Consider the following 17881-nt stretch of genomic DNA (forward strand, 5'->3'; position numbering starts at 1 on the left):
TAACATTGCATTGCATTATAAGGCAATTATGCTGCTGTATGGCCGCCGCCCCTCGCAGAATGATCTTCCTCAACAGAACGAGGGCCAGCAGTGCCGGTCACACATAATTCACCGTTGTATTCTACAGACCCATCTCTCCATCTCTTATTTTCAACCATTCAATCTGCCTCTAACGGACTCTGCAAAGCCACCAAGATGTCTCGCGAACAATTAATCTGGGCTCAAGCAATATTCACGACCATTGCGGTCTTCATCTGGTGGGCTTTTGATCCCAACAGCTGGAGCAATTCAGTTCTATCATATATTATCGATGTAAGTCCGAAGCATACCGATTGGTTGTCTCTGGTTGTCTCCACGAGACTCTAATGATATACAGAAATACCTGCGGTGGCGTTACCCCGTCAACTCCGTCAACGGCAGATCTCAGATCCCCACGCGTCCTTACAAGTTTCCCGATGGTGGCGGCAGTACCAAATTCCTCGATGGCGAGACTGTCTCGGGCGACTGGGAGAAGAAATACGGGCCAATCTACCGTATCTGGACTGGACTCGTTCCAGAAATGTACCACCCCCCCCCCCCCCCGGTATACTTATCTTTTCGCTCACCAACGATACAGCGTTCTGACGCGGCCCGACGACGTTAAGACCATCTACAAGGACTCCGACAAGCATTTCAAGGTCAACAGCGCCAACGCCGGATGGGTGCTGGGCGCGCTGCTCGGCGACGGAGTGGGCCTGCTTAACGGCAGCCACTGGAAGCGCGTGCACTCGGTCGTGGCGCCCCCGTTTGGCCAGAAAGCCACGGCGTATGTGGGCGTAGTCACGTCGCGCGTCGAGCGCCACTTCGCCGAGTTCGAAGACCGCTGTGCGCAACAGGGCATGACGAGGCTGCTGCAGCTCCGGGCCACGGAGGATCTGAGCTCGTTCCCCTTCTGGATCCTGAAGGACATCGTCTACGGCGAGCTCCCGGAGGCGATGAACCAGGAGCTCACGGAGCTGATTGACCTCCGCAACGAGATCTGGTCGCACACCTTCAAGGGCGGGTGGTCGATGTTCTCCTTGAACCGGATCTTCTACCCGACGCTGCGCCGGCAGCTGCACGAGTTCGAACACCGCTGGGAGGCCTTCAACGACGAGGCGTACGCGCACATCCTCGCGCAGGGCACAACCTCCCTCCCCATCGTCTCGCTGCACCGCTCCATCAACGAGGGCCGCGTCAAGCGCAGCGAGGTCCTGCACTCCATCAGTGAGGGCCTGTTCACCAATGTCGACGTGACCATGGGTACCTTCGCCTGGCTGGCCCTCCTGCTCGCCTTGCACCCGGAGATCCAGACCGAGCTGCGCGAGGAGATTGCCCAAGCCCGGGCGCGGGGAACCCCCGAGGCCTGGGAGCAGTATATCGCGAGCCACACGACGCTCCTCGCCGGATGCGTCGTGGAGAACGGGCGCCTGCGCCCCATTGCCAACTACACGTACCCGCAGTACCTGCCGGAGGACCGCGCGGTGGCTGGCTATGTCGTCCCCCGGGGCACGTACTTCATCGTCGACACCAACGCGCTGAACCGGCGCGATCCTGCGTGGGGCGCGGACGGCGACGAGTTCCGCCCGCACCGCTACATGGAGGCGTCGGTGACCGAGTACCGGTATCGGTTGTGGCGGTTCGGGTTTGGCCCCCGGCAGTGTCTGGCGCAGGCCCTGGCGGACACGATGATGAAGTGTCTGACCGTCTATTTGATTGAGAAGTATAGGATCTCCGTCCCGGAGGCGTTGGCGGGGGGGAAAGAGGACTGGAAGACACGCAGGCCGGATACGTGGTTTTCAATGGCGCAGAACCCGGTTGTTTGCGAGAGGATTTGAGGCTATAGCTTGTTTGGGTTCGATTTTTGTTGATTCAAATTAAAGCTGGTGCTGTTATTAGGGTTGAGTGTACCCCAAGCCGAGAAGTGAATGATCCAAGATAGGGCTACCGCCTCCCTACCAGCTACCGAAAGATGTTATCTCCCATGTATAGTTTGTCAAGGTTATGCCTCCAAGCTCTCATGTTATTAGGGTACAAGATCCAGTCGATGATCTGGTTGGTGAAAGTCTTTTTCTGGTCCCCACCAAGCATCTCGCTCGCATGGCGTTGGCGGCCCTGTGGCCTCATTCTTAGTTAGTTCCTCAGATAGCCTCACATGGCAGAATTCATTCATCATCCACGTGTTGGCACATGGCATGGCATACGACGGACGGGCATTAACATGGTCAGTGTATGGTTTGACTCAATAGGATCGCAGATGATAATGAGGCGCAATGAATTCAGAGCCCTAAGATCGCTGGTTGAGATGATGCCGTACTAGGGCACGTTTTCAAGTGAGGGACTGGCAATGCTGCTCGAGTCGCACCCTACGAACATTGTTTCGACGATCATCGGTTGGGGGCACATACAGTCACAGAGGCTGTCTGGAAATGCGGTGTGAGATACTCATTACCCATCCATTCATCCCTTGAAAATTCTCCATGACGGGTCTTGTTTGTCCCTTGCCTAGGGCTACCCCTTGCTCGCCCGTCGACCACCCTGTCTGTGCCTTGGAAGCCCCAGTTAATTGCTTTCTTTTCCAAGACCAAAGGCAACTTCTTGCTTTCGTATCCGAATCACTCAGTTTGTTTTGCTGCGCGGTCATCATGGCGCTCCTGATGACTGAGAGTGAGAGTGAGCCAGCAGCGCCCAGTGTCCGCATCCACGAAGACGAGGACCCCAAGCATGAGACCGATTCCCTCCAAGAAGACCACCCTCAATACCCGAATCGGCTGTCCACACTGCTCCTCGACATCTCGGCACTGGTGGTCATCCAGTTCCTTCAAGGCCTCGACGGCACGATTGTCACGACCGCGATCCCCAAGATCACGAACCGCTTCCATGCCCTGGGCGATGTCGGCTGGTACGCCAGTTCGTTCATGCTGACCTTTTGCTCCTTCCAGCTGATTTGGGGCAAGCTGTACACCTTCTACACAGTGAAATGGACATACCTGGTCGGCCTCTTCCTTTTTGAGCTTGGCTCCTTCATCTGCGGGATCGCGCCTTCGTCCACGAGCTTCATCGTCGGCCGTGCGATTGCCGGACTTGGTGGCGGAGGCACCGGCGCGGGGTCGCTGCTGCTCGTCACCTATCTGCTCCCTCCACCGCGGCGGCCAGCTCTCATTGGGATCCTGACCGCGATCTTTGGCTTCGGTGCGGCCGTTGGCCCGTTGCTTGGGGGCGCTTTCACCGACAACGCCACGCTCACCTGGCGATGGTGCTTCTACATCAATCTCCCGCTGGGCGCCCTGGCCGCCACGATCGTCGTCTTCTGCATCCCCAGCAACAAGCCGCCGGGGCGGAACACTGCTTTCCGCGAGCGCTTGCTGCAGATGGATCTGCTGGGCGCCGTGCTGCTGGTGCCCGGGATGATCTCGCTCCTGCTTGCGCTGCAGTGGGGGGGTTCCAAGTACCCCTGGAGTGACGGCCGGGTCGTCGCCACGCTGGTCGTCGCGGGCGTTCTGGAGACTGGCTTCGTCCTCAGTCAGATCTGCCGCAAGGATGAGAGCCGGATCATGATCTCGCCGCGGCTGTTCAAGGATCCTCGGATCTGGTCCGCCGTCATCCTGGGAGCTGCCGCTACGGCCTCATTTTTCGTCATGCTGTACAATGTAAGGGAAAGTGCTCTGGACTACTGAGGACTACTTGGCTGACCCGACCTGACCATTCTCTCTAGCTCCCCATCTGGTTCCAAGCTGTCAAAGGTGCTTCTGCCGCCTCCTCGGGCGTGATGAGCCTTCCGATGACCATCAGCTTCCTCGTTGCCTCCACACTCGGAGGGACATTGAGCTCCAGCGACTCGTCTCCGTCCTCATCTTCGCCGCCCCCGACTCGCGTCCGAGCAATCAAGCGCCTCTCCCCAACAACGACCAACGCACTCCTCATGCTCGCCACCCCAATCCTGCTCTCCACGGGCTCCGGCCTCCTCACCACTCTAACCCCGCACAGCAGCACAGGCCAGTGGATTGGCTACCAGATTCTGCTGGGTTCGGGCGGGGGCCTGGGGATGCAGCTCAGCATGACGGCCGCGCAGTCCCTTGTCAGCCACGCGGACATCACCATGGGGACGACGATCATCCTGCTGTGCCAGAACCTGACGGCGACGGTGCTAGCCTCGGTGGCGGCGACGGTCCTCAACTCCCAGCTGGCGGTGCGGTTGCGCGATGAGGTCCCGGGCCTGCACGGCGATACGCAGTTGGTTACTAGGCCCGGGGCGACGGGGTTTCGCGACGTGGTCCCGGCCGAGCTGATCCCGGCGATCTTGGTGGCTTATAATAAAGCGTTAACCAGGACGTTTCTTGTATCTGTTGGTGTGGCGTGCCTCGGCATTGGGGCCATCCTGTGGGTGCCTTTGGGATGGAGGCGCGCGGCGCGGGCTCAACGTGGCGCAGACGCTTGAAAGGATTCTTTCTTCCTCTTTGAATTTACCTCATTCTTTTGTATGATATGACTGATGGAATGCAACATGGTCCAGTAAGAGCCTGCACTGGTTGCCGACCACATTTCCTTTCCTTCTTTTCAGCTTGATCTCCGCTCAAAACTAAGACCAGGACCTTGATCGAATTCATTTAATGGGTGCCCATGGCAGACCTGCAAAGCTCAGCTCTCACCCCCGCGGTTTATGGCCGTTTCCCCTTACTTGGGGCCCGCAGCAACCTGTAGACGAGGACAGAATCCCACTGCGTCATTATAAACTATGTAGCGTTCGTTCCACACCACATTCCTATACTTGCTGCTAGCATGCAAGCCACTACTCCCACCGAAGTACAGTACTACCCTACGTACCAACATGACTCATGAAAAGGCTGCTGCACCCCACTCAGGCTATACCGCCTCTTCCATCAAAGTCAGAAACCTAGAGTTTCACAAGCAAGCATACACAGGCGTCATAAACGTACGCCCAATCCATTGCCACAGAGCTAGCAAGGCACTACGGACCCCCGGGGCAAAGGATGAGGCTCTCTCTTCTCCACAGAGAAATGATAGGTACACGTGTCATGTCACGGTGCAGAAATTCCAGTTGTGGCTGGGTGCATGCTTGACCTTGGGCCCCATGGTGGATTCCGCGAGGTAGTCATCCGCGTGCTCCTAGCCCTAGGTATTTTGCCTCGGCGCCTACACGCGGGGGAGCCACCCACCAGGGCTGGCAAGATTAAAAGCACGCACCCTCAGGTGTACGGTGTGCACTCGTGGATATCGGTATACGTAGTTGGTATGGATGATTCCCCCCCCCCCTTTTACTTCTGCAGGGGGTGACCACGGCAGAATTATCCGATCAGCCTCGCACACCGTGGGCCCCTCTTCTCACTCCAGGAACCTCACTCATGCATAGGATGTAACGGTGCGGACGGTGCGGACGGTGCGGACGGTGCGTATTACGTCTCGAGCGGTGCTGATATAAGAGGCGGAGGAGGAGCATGCTGCGACGTGCCTACGTACGTACAGGGTTAATTTATAATCTCAACCCCCAAGTACCAGTACAACATTATAAACGACCCGCCACCCAGAGTACTAAGACCACCAAGACCACCAACCCCCCCCCTCTCACCCATAACAAACCCCAATATGACTCGCGCAGACGACCCCAACATGACCCCTGCAATAAAGATCGTGATCATCACCCCGGTGACGATGGATGTCACCTTCTATAAGCCCCAAATCGACCGCCTCTGCCGCGCCGGGGTAGACGTCACCGAAATCTCGCTGACCGTCGGGCCGGCCTCGATCGAATCCCGCGTCGACGAGGCCATGGCCGTGCCCGGCATGCTGGCCGCGGCGCTCGAGGCCGAGAGCGCCGGGGCGCACGCGCTGGTGATCAGCTGCATGAGCGACCCGGGGCTGAGCGCGCTCCGCGAAGCGGTCGCGATCCCCGTCTTGGGAGTCGCGCAGGTCTCCATGGCGACGGCGGCGACGCTGGCGCACAGTTTCGGGATCGTGACCGTGCTGGGCCGCCTCGCGCCGGTCCTGCAGGCCAACGCGGCGCACTGTGGCTACGAGCGGCGGTATGTCGGCTGCCGCGCGGTGGAGATCCCCGTGCTGGAAGTCCACCGCCGGGCGCGCGAGGTGCAGGAGGGTCTGAACCGGCTGGCGCTGGAGCTGGTCGAGCAGCGGGGCGCCGGCGCGGTCATCCTGGGCTGTGGCGCGCTGATGGGCTGCGCGGGCGAGATCCGCGGGTTCCTGGCGGAGAGAGGCCTGGCCGTGCCGGTCATTGACCCCGTGCCTGCCACCGTCGCCTTTGCCGTCGCCTTGGTCGAGCAGGGGCTGAGCCACAGCAGCATCAGCTACCCGCCGTGTCAGGTGAAATCGTACAAGGGGTATGAGCTGGGAGAGCGTCAGTGACAGCGCTGGAGAGTGGTCGAGATCAACCTTGGTAAATGGTCGTGGCCATGCTCAGTGCATCAAGAGCACCACCATCAGCACCAGGAAAAGAGATGACTACGTCGGAAAGAGCCTGGCGAAAGGAAGACTGCGGGATATCTTCTCGCCTTCAGTCGGCCGAGCAACCACCTGGATCGAAGCCATTGTTGGACTTCTGCAGAGATGGAGAAACCCACGTCCGCAAGACGCGCTGGTTGATTGTCGAAACAGCTGCATTCTTTTTGGAGGTCTTCAATTGTTTGTCCTCAAGGCGGAGGGGGACATTCCGCGGCTTTTGCTGGAAGTGTTCCGAGCAGGTCCTCCATTAGACAGACATTCGGGATATCCTTAAATTGATTGCACTTGACTCGGTGGTTGGCTGGCGAGTCTTGGTTTTCTTTTGCGCAAGTGTGACTTTCTTCTAGCACAGGTGTTTACGCTTACTGTAGTTATCCGGCGTGGGTGAACATGGGTATCTTGCCTTGGGATATACTGAAGGGCCTACTGCAAGGCTCGTGTAGATCTACTGGTTGCGTTTGAAATCTCAATTATTACTTGCCAAGGGGTGGTATATCCTACCTCGGGACGGACTAGCGGGTGTCTCTGAAAGGGTCATCAACATATTGCTGAGAAAGACCCCTTGCACAATTTCCATTTCCCGTAGATGAAAACTGTACTGGGTACTACCGAAATTGCAGAGTACTCTTTTCTGAAAATCTGCTGGCAATACGCAAGCTGAGCGGGAATTTGGATGCGGCCACATAAGTGGTAGGCACTCGGTACGGGAGCGACAAAAAGGCATTTATCCGACCTACATGGGGCTCGAACCCACAACCTTCGGATTAGGAGTCCGACGCTCTACCATTGAGCCAATAGGCCCGAAAGCTGTCAACTATTACCCCTAACGGAGATAGAACCAAGAAACAACTCGAGCTAGCTAACTCACCAAGAAATTCACTCATTAAAGGCCGAAACATAGAAACCATGGCTTGGATCACTTGGTAGGGGTATGACAGCATCTTGGTAGATTGTGCTTTCTGAGCAGGATATATCGTCTCATAAGGGTTTTTTTCTCTTTTTTTCTGTGTGATTTGCAAATAAATTCACTGAGTTGTAAGTTAGCTGGCTGGGGAGGATAGTGTTTCGCCAACAACAACTTGCAGAAGTGAATGCTTCGCCAACAATTCACTGAAAAAAGTCAGCCATGATCACGGGACTTCCTGAGGTGCATATTTGTCTAACTGTGGTCCATTGGCTCAATGGTAGAGTGTCGGACTCCTAATCCGAAGGTTGTGGGTTCGAGTCCCATGTGGATCGGTTGATCACAGTCCGTGGTACTTCATTTGCTGAAGTGATTTACCACAGACTAGACCACCAATTTTTTCTTTCTTTTTTGCTTTTTGTACTTTGTCCATGGTCACGGCAAATATCATGCACAGAATGTGCACATTCAAAGCCCCGCCGTCTTTTGTTACAAGATAGGGGAGAAGAAACAAAAGGACAAGGCACCCAGGATCAATTATGAAAGTCTTAGGAATTCGGTATAGTTTCCAGTTACGGGATCAATTGTAAGTGACGCACGTAAACATAAGCTTAGAAGCACTGCTAGCAACGCCCCGACAGCTAGCCTTGTGGGCCAGCTCTAGGAATTTATACAGTATATACGTACCTGACTAGTTGGGTGGGTGACCACCGGCGAATCGCTCCGGTTGTATGTTGGTGTTCACCCGTTTGTTATTCTCTCTTTTGCCTAAGTTACCCTCTAATACAGTCAATAATTCCCACACCCAATCCTTTCATTCCGTATGAGGAAGAAGACCACCGAAACAATATGCGCCTGGAAGCCGAGATTTAACAGGCACTCGGCGAACATGCTTCGATTCCAGGATTGATCAACTGGGATCCGTTGACCTGTTGCCTGACATTGGAATATCTGGAGCATGGAAACCTTCGGGAATATGTCAGGAGTAATTCCGAAGCCCTGACACCCAGCCTGCGCCACAAATTGGCGGGGCAAGCCGCTGCTGGTCTCCGCATTCTTCATAATGCTCATGTTATCCACTGCGATATTTCCCCACGGAACATCTGACTAGATCGTTTGGACTTGAAGATCTCGGATTTTGCTGGCTCTTCGTTGCGCGGTCACTCTCATCCGCATATGCGAACACGCGCTATCGCCATCCCAAGCACAAATGGGACGACCCTCCCCATTACCAAGATGACATATTTGGGCTAGGGTCATCGATCTACTCTATTATGACCAACCAGTATCCCTATGAGGAGGTACCGACGATGGTGAGGCGAAATATGGAAGTTTACGATTTCCGGATGTCAGCAGCATCGCATGCGGTACTATTATTCAACGGTGTCGGCACCAGGAAGTGGCTGCGGCTCAGTTTTATGATTTCTTTGAACAGCGATCTCCCTAGATACCAAACATGTGCTCGCCTTCTAGAATAGGCACCAGAGGTCTCTTGACTTCACAATAACTTACGCCTCTGCCGGTGTGGACTTATTTAGGGTCTATTCCGGCATACCCCCCATCTCTTTGCAAAGGGCAGCGGATTCGACTAATTCTTTGGCCGAGATGCTTTTTCTTAGAGATTTGCACGCCGTTGTCAACTCTCGAGGCGTAGTGGGGGCAGCCGTCAGTAATCACATCCCGAGAGACTCTGCTGCATGTAGCAGGACAGCCAGCATATTGAGCTGTAGAGACACGTATTTCACACACTGCAGGCCGACTTCTCGAAGATGAGCCGGAAGGTTGATACGGTGTAAGGGCAACTACCCCACAGTTAGTACGCCAGTCTGTGAGTTGTAGACAAAGAAAGAGGCCCACTAACAAGAACGGCCGACGATATGGACTTCTCAGTATGATTGTTACTGGCATGTCCTGGGAGGCACGGAATGAAAAGCAAGGGTAGTGGACATGCTTGACACGCATTACAGGCGCTTTTGTAACGGAGAGTCTGCTTATGGCGCTATCTACACCGCTTGCGTCGAAGGATGCTATTGTCCCAGCTCGCAAGTCAGAGCGCCCTAGGCTATTGTCGGAGGCGCACCGCCTGCCCCACTCAGACGTATTAGTGTTGTTTTCTGCATAATCATCTGGTGTCAGTTCTTGTTACAGAAGTTTATCGTTTAGGGGCCGCCCAACTTTCTAAACTTGTATGGTGTTTCCGGGGAGAAAAGAAAAAGCCGAAATGGAGCCAGTGACCGTGGCTCTAGATACATAAAGGTTATATTATCTCACCCATGAGAGCCAGCTAGTTCTTAAAGATGCTCATGCTTCTACAAAATCCGGTTGTACTTGATGTGCCGACCAGCCTTTACCCGGGCTACACACACAGCCGCCAATTCACTGCGAAATCAAGAAATCACATCGCCAATGCCCCGAGATTCAGATGATGTCGGGGGTGCAAAGCGCCAAAGAAGCATTGCTCTGATCGGGTAGGCCCACCCTGATGAACGTCTCTGGGAATATAAGAATACACTCACAAGGGTTTGGATTGTGGTTTCCAATTTGATACTTATTACCGAATAATCTTTACGCCAGACTGCGGCTTCTACTTACCTATATAATCATCCTGCGATGTTTTCAGTGGCAAAATGTGGCTCTTAATCTGCAGTGCAGACTCCAACATAAAGAAAATAGTTACACTATCTGTTCTTACCTCTTATGATTCTTGTCACCGCTGTCTCTGGAGCACGATGATCTCTTCGGACTTTGATGGTGATTTCCGAAGCCTTTCCCTCACATTCCTGTCGGCTGATTTTCTAGCCCTATTTTGTGTAGTATACCTACCGCTCAAGTTATCCCTTTATCGCCTATGTTAATCCCGAGCATTGGTATGGTACGTCTACTGTATTGTCTTCTTATTCTCGGCCTGTCATCTTCTATACCTCATGTTCAATTGTATAGGGGGGGGGCGGGGGCGGTCTGTCATCGGAATCGTACCGCGGACGCGACTCGGATTGTGAAGAGCAATCGAGACTCCTTGATTTAAAGTTCCACTACACGACCTTCACGGTCAGCGGCGTCCGTTGCATCAAATGTCATGTAGTAAACCAGGAGGAACCTCCTGCCCGCCCATGGCTCCGATTCCGATCGCCGAAGAGCCATTGGCTCACGCACAAATAATGACGGCAGCTGCCGCTTTGACTGCCCACCTTTCCCCGCCTGAAGTAGAAATCACGAAGTGCAGGTTGGGCAGGTTGCAATTGGCTGCTGTCGTTTTATCTTTTCTTCTTCTCTCTTCTCTCTTTTCCTTTTCGCTGCTTATCACTGTGTTTCGAAATAGCAGGTGGGGAACTGTTGTGAGGAACTCTACAGCAAAAACCTCCAATGCAAAATGTGGAATACGAACCGGCGTACGGTCGAACTGCTGCCAGTCCGAGGAGTCAATTCACTTCTTTCAGCGCATTCCACATGGGATCCGAGGGGGAGGGGTTCCATCCTCGCCTTTCATGGGATGTCATCTGACACCAGCCATTTGCCACAGACTCCTGATGTCATATGGAAAGACAAAAGCCGACAGCTCCTGCGGGTTGCCGGATTGTATAAAAGTCTCCATGCTGGTATGTAGCGGTGCGGACGGGTCTAACTCAGCACCTTACAGCTTGACAATATTGACAGTCCCACACACACCCTCGGTGAAGTGAACCAGACACCTCCATTCACCACAATCCCCAGATCTAGCCACAATCGAACGGACCCAAAACTCTGAACCATTTCCCGACATCAACAAATCATGACTACCTCCCACAATATTGAACACTACAAAACTAACGTCCACGCCCACTGGGAGGGCAAGCACGCCAAGGACTGGACGGAGGTCGACCTCATCGGGTACGAGAACGCGACGAATCGCTTGTACAACGAGCTGTGCGCGCATCCGGACGCCGCCGTCGTCCAGGTCGGCCATCGCTCGACCCTGCTCAACAACCACGGCCGGGACTACCGGTTCAACGGCAAGTTCTCCAGCGAGCAGACGCAGCCGGAGCGCAGTCACCACGAGTACAACCGGTTCGGGAAGCTGATGAAGTGGGAGGGCGATCGGTGGTATGCATATGATTTTGAGGTGGAGATTACGGATCATATGAGGGCTTAGAGGAGGGTCAGGGAGATGGTTAGGGCATGCTAGGAATTATGTCAACAGGTTGACTATTGCGCTGAGCTTGGTTGTGAGTAATAACTGATGCTTTAAAGCTGGAGCTTTGCGGTTGCTCCTTATTCTATTGTCTGATCAGGGTTATGTGATCGCCAGTTGTTTCTGATCTGCCAGAAGATAGGTGCCGGTGTAATACCTGGGGAGGAATCTGATCTCGAACCTCCAATTGACTGTTTCGCTTCATCATCTGACTGGGTCTTGGTGCACTCGCTCTAAAACTAGGACATATCATCAACGCATGTCGCTGTGGCCTTTGCGCGGTAGACGCCTCAGCTATAGACAAAAGGATCAGTAGACTCCGACCTTGTATCTTGTGTCTACCATGTGTGCTGACACACAAGCCACTAGCTTCCAATGGATAGAGACAAATTTACCCTTGATACTTCCGATTTAGCTTTGTGATATATTTGGGCCGGACCGGTCGCAACTACAAACGAGGTGAATCCACAAAAACAATCCTGAAGAGTACATTAGAAAAAACCAGTATAGCGTTCATACCGTGTGGCCTCAAGCTGAGATACAAACGCCCAACGGGACGCCGGAGCTCAGGGAAGACCCGAGCATATCGATAAATCAACTACTTTCCGCCTTACCGGAAAAGATGACTGTTTCGGTGTCTCGCGGTTGTGGACCAAGTTTTAAAGATTGGTGCAGTAACTCTGGAGTATCTGTTCTATTGGACTGTCAGGACCATGATCCTGCTTTTCCCCTTGGTTGTCTATGAACTAACAAGCGTGCTTCAACCGAGCAACAATGCACCATCTCGCTCTGTTCTCGGGCCCTTCCTCCTCCCTGACCTCGACCCAATCTCGTCTGACCTCGCCATCGCCCTCTGCCCAGCTCGTGGTCTGGTCCCGCTCGTAGATTGTGTCAACCTCCAGGCCCATCTTCGCCGCTGTCTTCAGAAACTTCACAGCAATCGGCCGGCCCGTATGGAGTCCCGCAACGAGCCAAATTCTCCCCTGGGGGGCAAGGAACCACTTCATCGTCTGGACGAGGTTCTTATGCTGCAATTCCATCCAGAGGCAATCGGCTGCGATGATGCGCGTGAACCGGCCTCGGTTCGCCACCGCCCAGGGGTCGGACGCCAGGGTCCCCCACTCATGGGGCTGGACGGAGACCGCACATGCGTGCGTGGCCGGGATGTTGTGTTTCAGGTTGAACGCAATTGCACCCTGCAGCGCGGGCGATGCGGGATGGTCTGTGATGGTCACTTCCGACGCGCCCGCCAGGATCGAGACTGTCGACGGGAGTGCAGCGCCTAGGTCCAGATTGTGAGCATATTGAACGCAGGCAAAATACAAACAAGATGGAGGATGAGAGGACCTACCAGCGCCTAGTTCCAGGACCTTCTCTCCCTCGACCTTCCACATCTCGTCTACATGTTCGTGACCGGCATGAGCATCCTCGACGGCCTCCGCAACAACCAGACCGGCACTCCACACAATATGAGCGAACAAACTCCGCCGCGCATCTACTTGACTGGCGTCGGAATTTGAGTCTACGCTGTTGGCCGACGATGAGTCCGAGTCAGTCTGTTCCGGACTACTGAATGCACTCCCGCTCTGGTCGGGGTAGGACGGAACTTGGATGCTCAGATCACCATAGCGTGGCGAGGAGTAGAGGAGATATTGGCCCGGGTCGCCGTGGAACTGTGGTGCATCGTCGGGTAAGAGATGGGGGAGAAAAGCTGCGAAGATGTCTTCGGCTTCATCTTCGGCGGCGGCAGCAGCAGCAGCAGCAGCATCATCACGCAGGTCATCCGTCGACGAGGAGCAAGATAAGGTGGGGAGAGGGCGAAGGCGAGACAGCAGCATTTTCAAGTGACCGTTGACGTGACTATTTTCGGTCAGAAGTTACACATATGTAAGTTGCTTATCGGCCGTCGAGGAAGAGGAAAAGAGAGCTCGGAGTGGATTCGGTCCTCTTTGAGGAGGGTTTGTGAAGAATTAAGGTAGCCACCCACTAGACTAACTAACTACCGAGTAACAATACGTACTTATCGGTTCAAGTTCCCCTGATCCACTCGCGCACTCACTCTGGTGTGTGCCTTCGATCTGGTTCTGCGCCCCTCGGTCGAATTTCCCTCGACTAATAACCCATTAAATTGTCCCATTTGCCCCACCACAAACAAGGCTTTTGTCTGTTACCATGGCATTGTTTTCTGAGCACCACTCACCGCTCAGGGAAGTATAAAGTCAATCCACTCGGTTCAAATTTCATCCAAGGCTATTGAATTTATGCCACAGCACTTCCCTATATCCAGATTCACTTCTACTCTCTAGGGCTGGTAATAATGCACATGGAAAAGACTTTATACTTATTTTATACTTTTTCTTCCTCCACGTGTAGACTGTGGGTATTGTACCGTTCGAAATCTTACCGCCCCCCTTACTTAAGGCTATTCTGCCGCCCTCCGCACAGACTGCCGCACCCCATCAAACACCACAGACTGAGTTGGAAACAATGATGCCCCCGCTCACTCCTGTCAGTGGTAATTGGGTCATATTATTGCTTAACAAGTCATATCTTGCTTAATATAGTGTGCTGAGCAAGCCTGCTTGATTGGACCCACCACGCTTATTCTGCTCAAAATCCAATACTTGATCTTGGCATGTCAGAGCCAACTCAAAAAGCTCGTCTATGTCGATAGATTGCCTTGAGATGCATATCCAGATTCAATCCGGGCAGGAGAATGGATGACAACAGCAATGACGACTATCATAGTCTCTATGCGTATCATGTGCCAACGTATCCAGCACATCATATTCAGAAGCTAGGATCTCTTGAGATGATTCCGGGGTGCCTCTTCTGGTCACCACTTCTACGATACGGAACGGATGCGGAACGGAAAGAAGTGGTATGTGCCTCTCCCCTTGCCTCTCCTTGTGGGTCAAGGGGTTTCTTATGCTGCATTATAACACTTGAGACTCAAGAAAGCCCTGTAGGAGCAGTATGGCTGGTGCATGATGTCTGAGAGAGGGAGTGGAAAGCCGCTGCCAAGGAGAATCTGGAGCGCATCGACCTGTTTGATCCTGATTTCTGGTAAGGGTAGAGTGAGGACAGACTGCTACACATGGAACCAAGTTTGATTGCGCAAAGTGAGCAAGCAACTTGAAGAAACGAACCAGAAGAAGTAGCGCAAAATCATCTTATGCAAACGGGCGCCTCACGGAAATCAGCACCTCACACTCTCTCCCTCCTCACACGCTGTCATCCGCAGAAGCGCCAGCTCCGCCTGCTGTTTGATATCCATATCGAACCTGCGAATCTCCCCGGAAACAATTCGCAGAAACAGCTGCTTCCACAGACCCCAGCGCTCCATGCTCCGCATCTGCCTGACTGGGTCGGTGACCTTGTCCCTTTTCTTGCACTCCGCGTAGACGTACTCCCCATGTAGCAGGATCCACTGCACCCCCGCGAAGAGATCACACGCGATTTCTGTCGTTTTGGATGGGGCATATTGCCGGCCGCCAGGGATGATGTTCTCCAGGGAGCAGAGGAACCTGCACTCCACGAGACCCAGGACTGTGATGCGGGCGATCGCGGACTGGAAGTTGCGCCATCGGAAATGCTCTTCATCGCAGGTCATCCGACCGGCTCTGGCCTTTAGGTTGCGTTGTGTACACCTGTAAGCGCAAGCTATTTTGGGGGGAACGAAGAGCAAGCATTAGCAATCTGAACCGCCAACCAATAAACACTAAGCTAAGGGGTAAAATAAGGTCAAACCAAAAAGTAGCACACGTACAAGGAACCTCTCGACGAAAGGCGTCCGCCGATCCACACCAGTTCTTGCCCAGCGGCCACAGCGGCATCTCCTCAAATGGCTCCACGTCTTTCCCCTCGTTGGATTTCGGCCCCAAAAACGTGACGTGGTGTAAGGGCATTGCGCGCAGTGCCTCCAGGAACAGGATAATGCGGTCCTGAGCCGGGTGGCCGGGCGGGCATGCGCTACACAGCACCGCAATCCACTGAAAGATCATCTTGACTTGGCACCAAGCTGAGGAGGCGACCTGGTGGATACTTGTCAAACCTCTGGCAACTTCCTCCGGGGTGAGCTGGTAAGGGTTGGGCCTGCTGCGCAGAAGGTCGTGTCTTGCCGCGTAGCGCTGGAGCAAGACCGCATCGATCCGACGGGCGGCTTCAGAGGGGTCAAGGTCTCCTTCGACCAGGCTGACGAGGATGTTTTTGTAGGCGAGATCCTCTTCATCGTCCCATTCTTGGTAGAGGTTGAGCGGGAGGCAGGCGTGCCCTTTGACGGTGTATTTAGAGTCCATGATGTTCTTGAAGTTTGCGTACGAAAATGAGAGTGGCGTATGGGAAAGAGAAGAAATTGCGAGGGATGAAACGAGAAGAAAATCAGAGAGAAAGACCAACAGTTGGAGATCGGCCCGATACGGCACTTAGTCTCATTCACTCCAAGCCTCTATGCAGGGGTAGTGGGACTTGTCCTACCTAAGTACTAAGTATGCCGGCTCGGAAAATGAATGAAACACTATAAAACCGGCCCCCCGTTGTGTACCATATCACTAGATGCGGCTTCATTCACCTGGTCATCTCCTGGTGAAGATCATCCCGACACCACAGTCAACTCGTTCATTTCAAGCCTGTATGCAGGGGTAGTAGGACTTGTCAGACCTCAGTATACCAGCTTGAAATGAATGAACAACTGCTAAACCCTCTTCCTGTCGTGTATAATCCGCTATATATACCTCGACTCACCTGGCCATCTCCAGGGCCTTTTCTTTTCTTCTCGATGCACAACAGAGCAATTGTCTCTAGATCGAACAACACATTTGCTCTTTTTGTTGGTCGACCTAGTTTTTAACCTCTACATAAACAAGTCTTATTATCCGTGACCCGAACATCTAGAAACACTCATTTCCAATCTCTTATTTTCCACACTACAACCAAAAATGCAGCTTTCCCGGCTAGTTCTGCCTCTTCTTCTTCTGATTCTGGGAGCTGTCGCGCTACCTTTGAATTACACAGAAGTTTCCTTACTGTCTTTAAATGGTACAAAATTTACCTCGCTGCCTGTGGAAGACATAGACAATATCGAAGGTATAGTCGCCAAGGTGACACAGGGCGTTTGTTAACCCTTTTTTTGTATTTGTTTCTTGATCCCTGTTTACCTTGGCTAATAAAAATTTTCGTCGGCAGAGATGGCTTATCTGCATGCCAAAGACAAACAAGTCCGACGTCAAAGAATTCCACGTCAATGTCGATGATGCCAAGGCTCAGGCCAAGGCTGCTGGCTTTACCACGGGCAAGAGGGGCGATCCTCACGACTTCAAGAATATCGACAAGATCCAATGGGGTGTGAAAGGATGCAACAAGCTCGAGGCAGATATGTATGAGTATCCAATCTTTTGGGAAGGAGCGAAGGTCAAGCAGTGGAAAAAGGACGAAAAGACCAGTGATCAGGGGAAAACCCCGATCCGAGTTGTGTATGTCCAGACGAAGGACAAACAGCTCACGTTCTGTGGCGTCATGATTCATGTCGACGTCCTCGCCAACTACCAGGGTGAGGGGTTTCTCGCCAAGTGCAATCCTTGACTTTCAACATTGATTGAGACGCTCATATGGCATCTGCAAAACCTTGCGTCTTTGAGTGAGATAACACTAAGAAAGTTGGGAGAGGTCAATTGGTGAAGCAAGTTGGCCATAAGTGTTTAGTAGCCACCATTGATCACACTTCATGTGTTGTATGTTTCTGAATCTTTTCTCTTTTCTTTGGAATATTTGCCTAGACTTCTGTTGAATATGCGTGTCCTTGGTATCACTTGTTTTTGTCCGCCTGGTTTCTGTCGTTCACCAATGTCGTGGGACTGATTTTGACGGATAAGATATCTCTTTGACAGGTGACCTCCGCAGCCCTACAATAAATCATACGAGCGGCAGCGTCGATGAACCATGATAAACACCGAGCCCAACATCCTATGCAGCTGCTCCGATGACAGCTTACGACCCTGGATTCATTCAACTGGTCTCGAGGTCTTAGCGCCGATCATTTTTTGGAAGTCAAGATCCTGATCTCCTTCATGCAGTTTAACCTCGATATTCGCCTTTACGTTTGCGCCAAGCGGAGGACACTACCTTTGCCTCAACAAACAAGTACACCACTTACCTCGGAATCTGTGACTCAAACATCAAGTACAAAGAACAATCCGAATTATACAGCACAAACATCATTACCAGTGGGTCTACACGTGGACGTTACTGAAAATCTCCCCTAGACGCAACCTATAATGCCTTTGTCTAACCAAGATTCTTCTTCAAGAGCTACCCTATAT

General features: G+C 53.1%; 7 protein-coding genes and 2 non-coding genes across 9 annotated transcripts; 6 read left to right on the top strand and 3 right to left on the bottom strand.

The window, feature by feature from the left end:
• Positions 1 to 195: 195 nt before the first annotated feature.
• On the top strand, positions 196 to 2001 carry BO95DRAFT_487812 (cytochrome P450; the record flags this gene model as incomplete). The annotated part of the gene is made up of 3 exons (XM_025590496.1): positions 196 to 312; positions 377 to 561; positions 617 to 2001. The coding sequence occupies 3 exons, from the start codon at positions 196 to 198 to the stop codon at positions 1854 to 1856; spliced, it is 1542 nt and encodes a 513-aa protein (XP_025436985.1). The 3' UTR covers positions 1857 to 2001.
• Positions 2002 to 2663: 662 nt separating this feature from the next.
• On the top strand, positions 2664 to 4456 carry BO95DRAFT_487818 (MFS general substrate transporter; the record flags this gene model as incomplete). The annotated part of the gene is made up of 2 exons (XM_025590497.1): positions 2664 to 3668; positions 3734 to 4456. 2 exons carry the CDS (start codon positions 2664 to 2666, stop codon positions 4454 to 4456), a joined length of 1728 nt encoding a protein of 575 aa, XP_025436986.1.
• A 1190-nt stretch (positions 4457 to 5646) lies between these two features.
• Positions 5647 to 6396, top strand: BO95DRAFT_375561 (aspartate/glutamate racemase family protein; the record flags this gene model as incomplete). The annotated part of the gene is made up of 1 exon (XM_025583148.1): positions 5647 to 6396. The coding sequence occupies one exon, from the start codon at positions 5647 to 5649 to the stop codon at positions 6394 to 6396; it is 750 nt and encodes a 249-aa protein (XP_025436987.1).
• An 825-nt stretch (positions 6397 to 7221) lies between these two features.
• Positions 7222 to 7293, bottom strand: BO95DRAFT_t297. The gene has a single exon. It is a non-coding gene; the product is annotated as a tRNA-Arg (tRNA).
• Positions 7294 to 7659: 366 nt separating this feature from the next.
• On the top strand, positions 7660 to 7731 carry BO95DRAFT_t295. The gene has a single exon. It is a non-coding gene; the product is annotated as a tRNA-Arg (tRNA).
• A 3276-nt stretch (positions 7732 to 11007) lies between these two features.
• On the top strand, positions 11008 to 11726 carry BO95DRAFT_447863 (uncharacterized protein). The gene has a single exon (XM_025587717.1). The coding sequence runs from the start codon at positions 11166 to 11168 to the stop codon at positions 11523 to 11525; it is 360 nt and encodes a 119-aa protein (XP_025436988.1). The 5' UTR covers positions 11008 to 11165; the 3' UTR covers positions 11526 to 11726.
• Positions 11727 to 12310: 584 nt separating this feature from the next.
• BO95DRAFT_477218 (putative nicotinamide N-methyltransferase) lies at positions 12311 to 13402 on the bottom strand (the record flags this gene model as incomplete). The annotated part of the gene is made up of 2 exons (XM_025589977.1): positions 12311 to 12846; positions 12916 to 13402. 2 exons carry the CDS (start codon positions 13400 to 13402, stop codon positions 12311 to 12313), a joined length of 1023 nt encoding a protein of 340 aa, XP_025436989.1.
• A 1361-nt stretch (positions 13403 to 14763) lies between these two features.
• Positions 14764 to 15862, bottom strand: BO95DRAFT_436666 (uncharacterized protein; the record flags this gene model as incomplete). Its single annotated transcript, XM_025585247.1, has 2 exons — positions 14764 to 15227; positions 15334 to 15862. The coding sequence occupies 2 exons, from the start codon at positions 15860 to 15862 to the stop codon at positions 14764 to 14766; spliced, it is 993 nt and encodes a 330-aa protein (XP_025436990.1).
• Positions 15863 to 16763: 901 nt separating this feature from the next.
• On the top strand, positions 16764 to 17144 carry BO95DRAFT_468768 (uncharacterized protein; the record flags this gene model as incomplete). The annotated part of the gene is made up of 1 exon (XM_025589385.1): positions 16764 to 17144. The coding sequence occupies one exon, from the start codon at positions 16764 to 16766 to the stop codon at positions 17142 to 17144; it is 381 nt and encodes a 126-aa protein (XP_025436991.1).
• Positions 17145 to 17881: the final 737 nt, after the last annotated feature.

Source organism: Aspergillus brunneoviolaceus (assembly GCF_003184695.1).
Source record: "Aspergillus brunneoviolaceus CBS 621.78 unplaced genomic scaffold BO95scaffold_100, whole genome shotgun sequence".
NCBI lineage: Eukaryota > Fungi > Ascomycota > Eurotiomycetes > Eurotiales > Aspergillaceae > Aspergillus > Aspergillus brunneoviolaceus.

Excerpts from the sequence above, each read along its gene's own strand:
- BO95DRAFT_447863 (XM_025587717.1), top strand. The coding sequence starts at position 11,166 with ATGACTACCTCCCACAATATTGAACACTACAAAACTAACGTCCACGCC.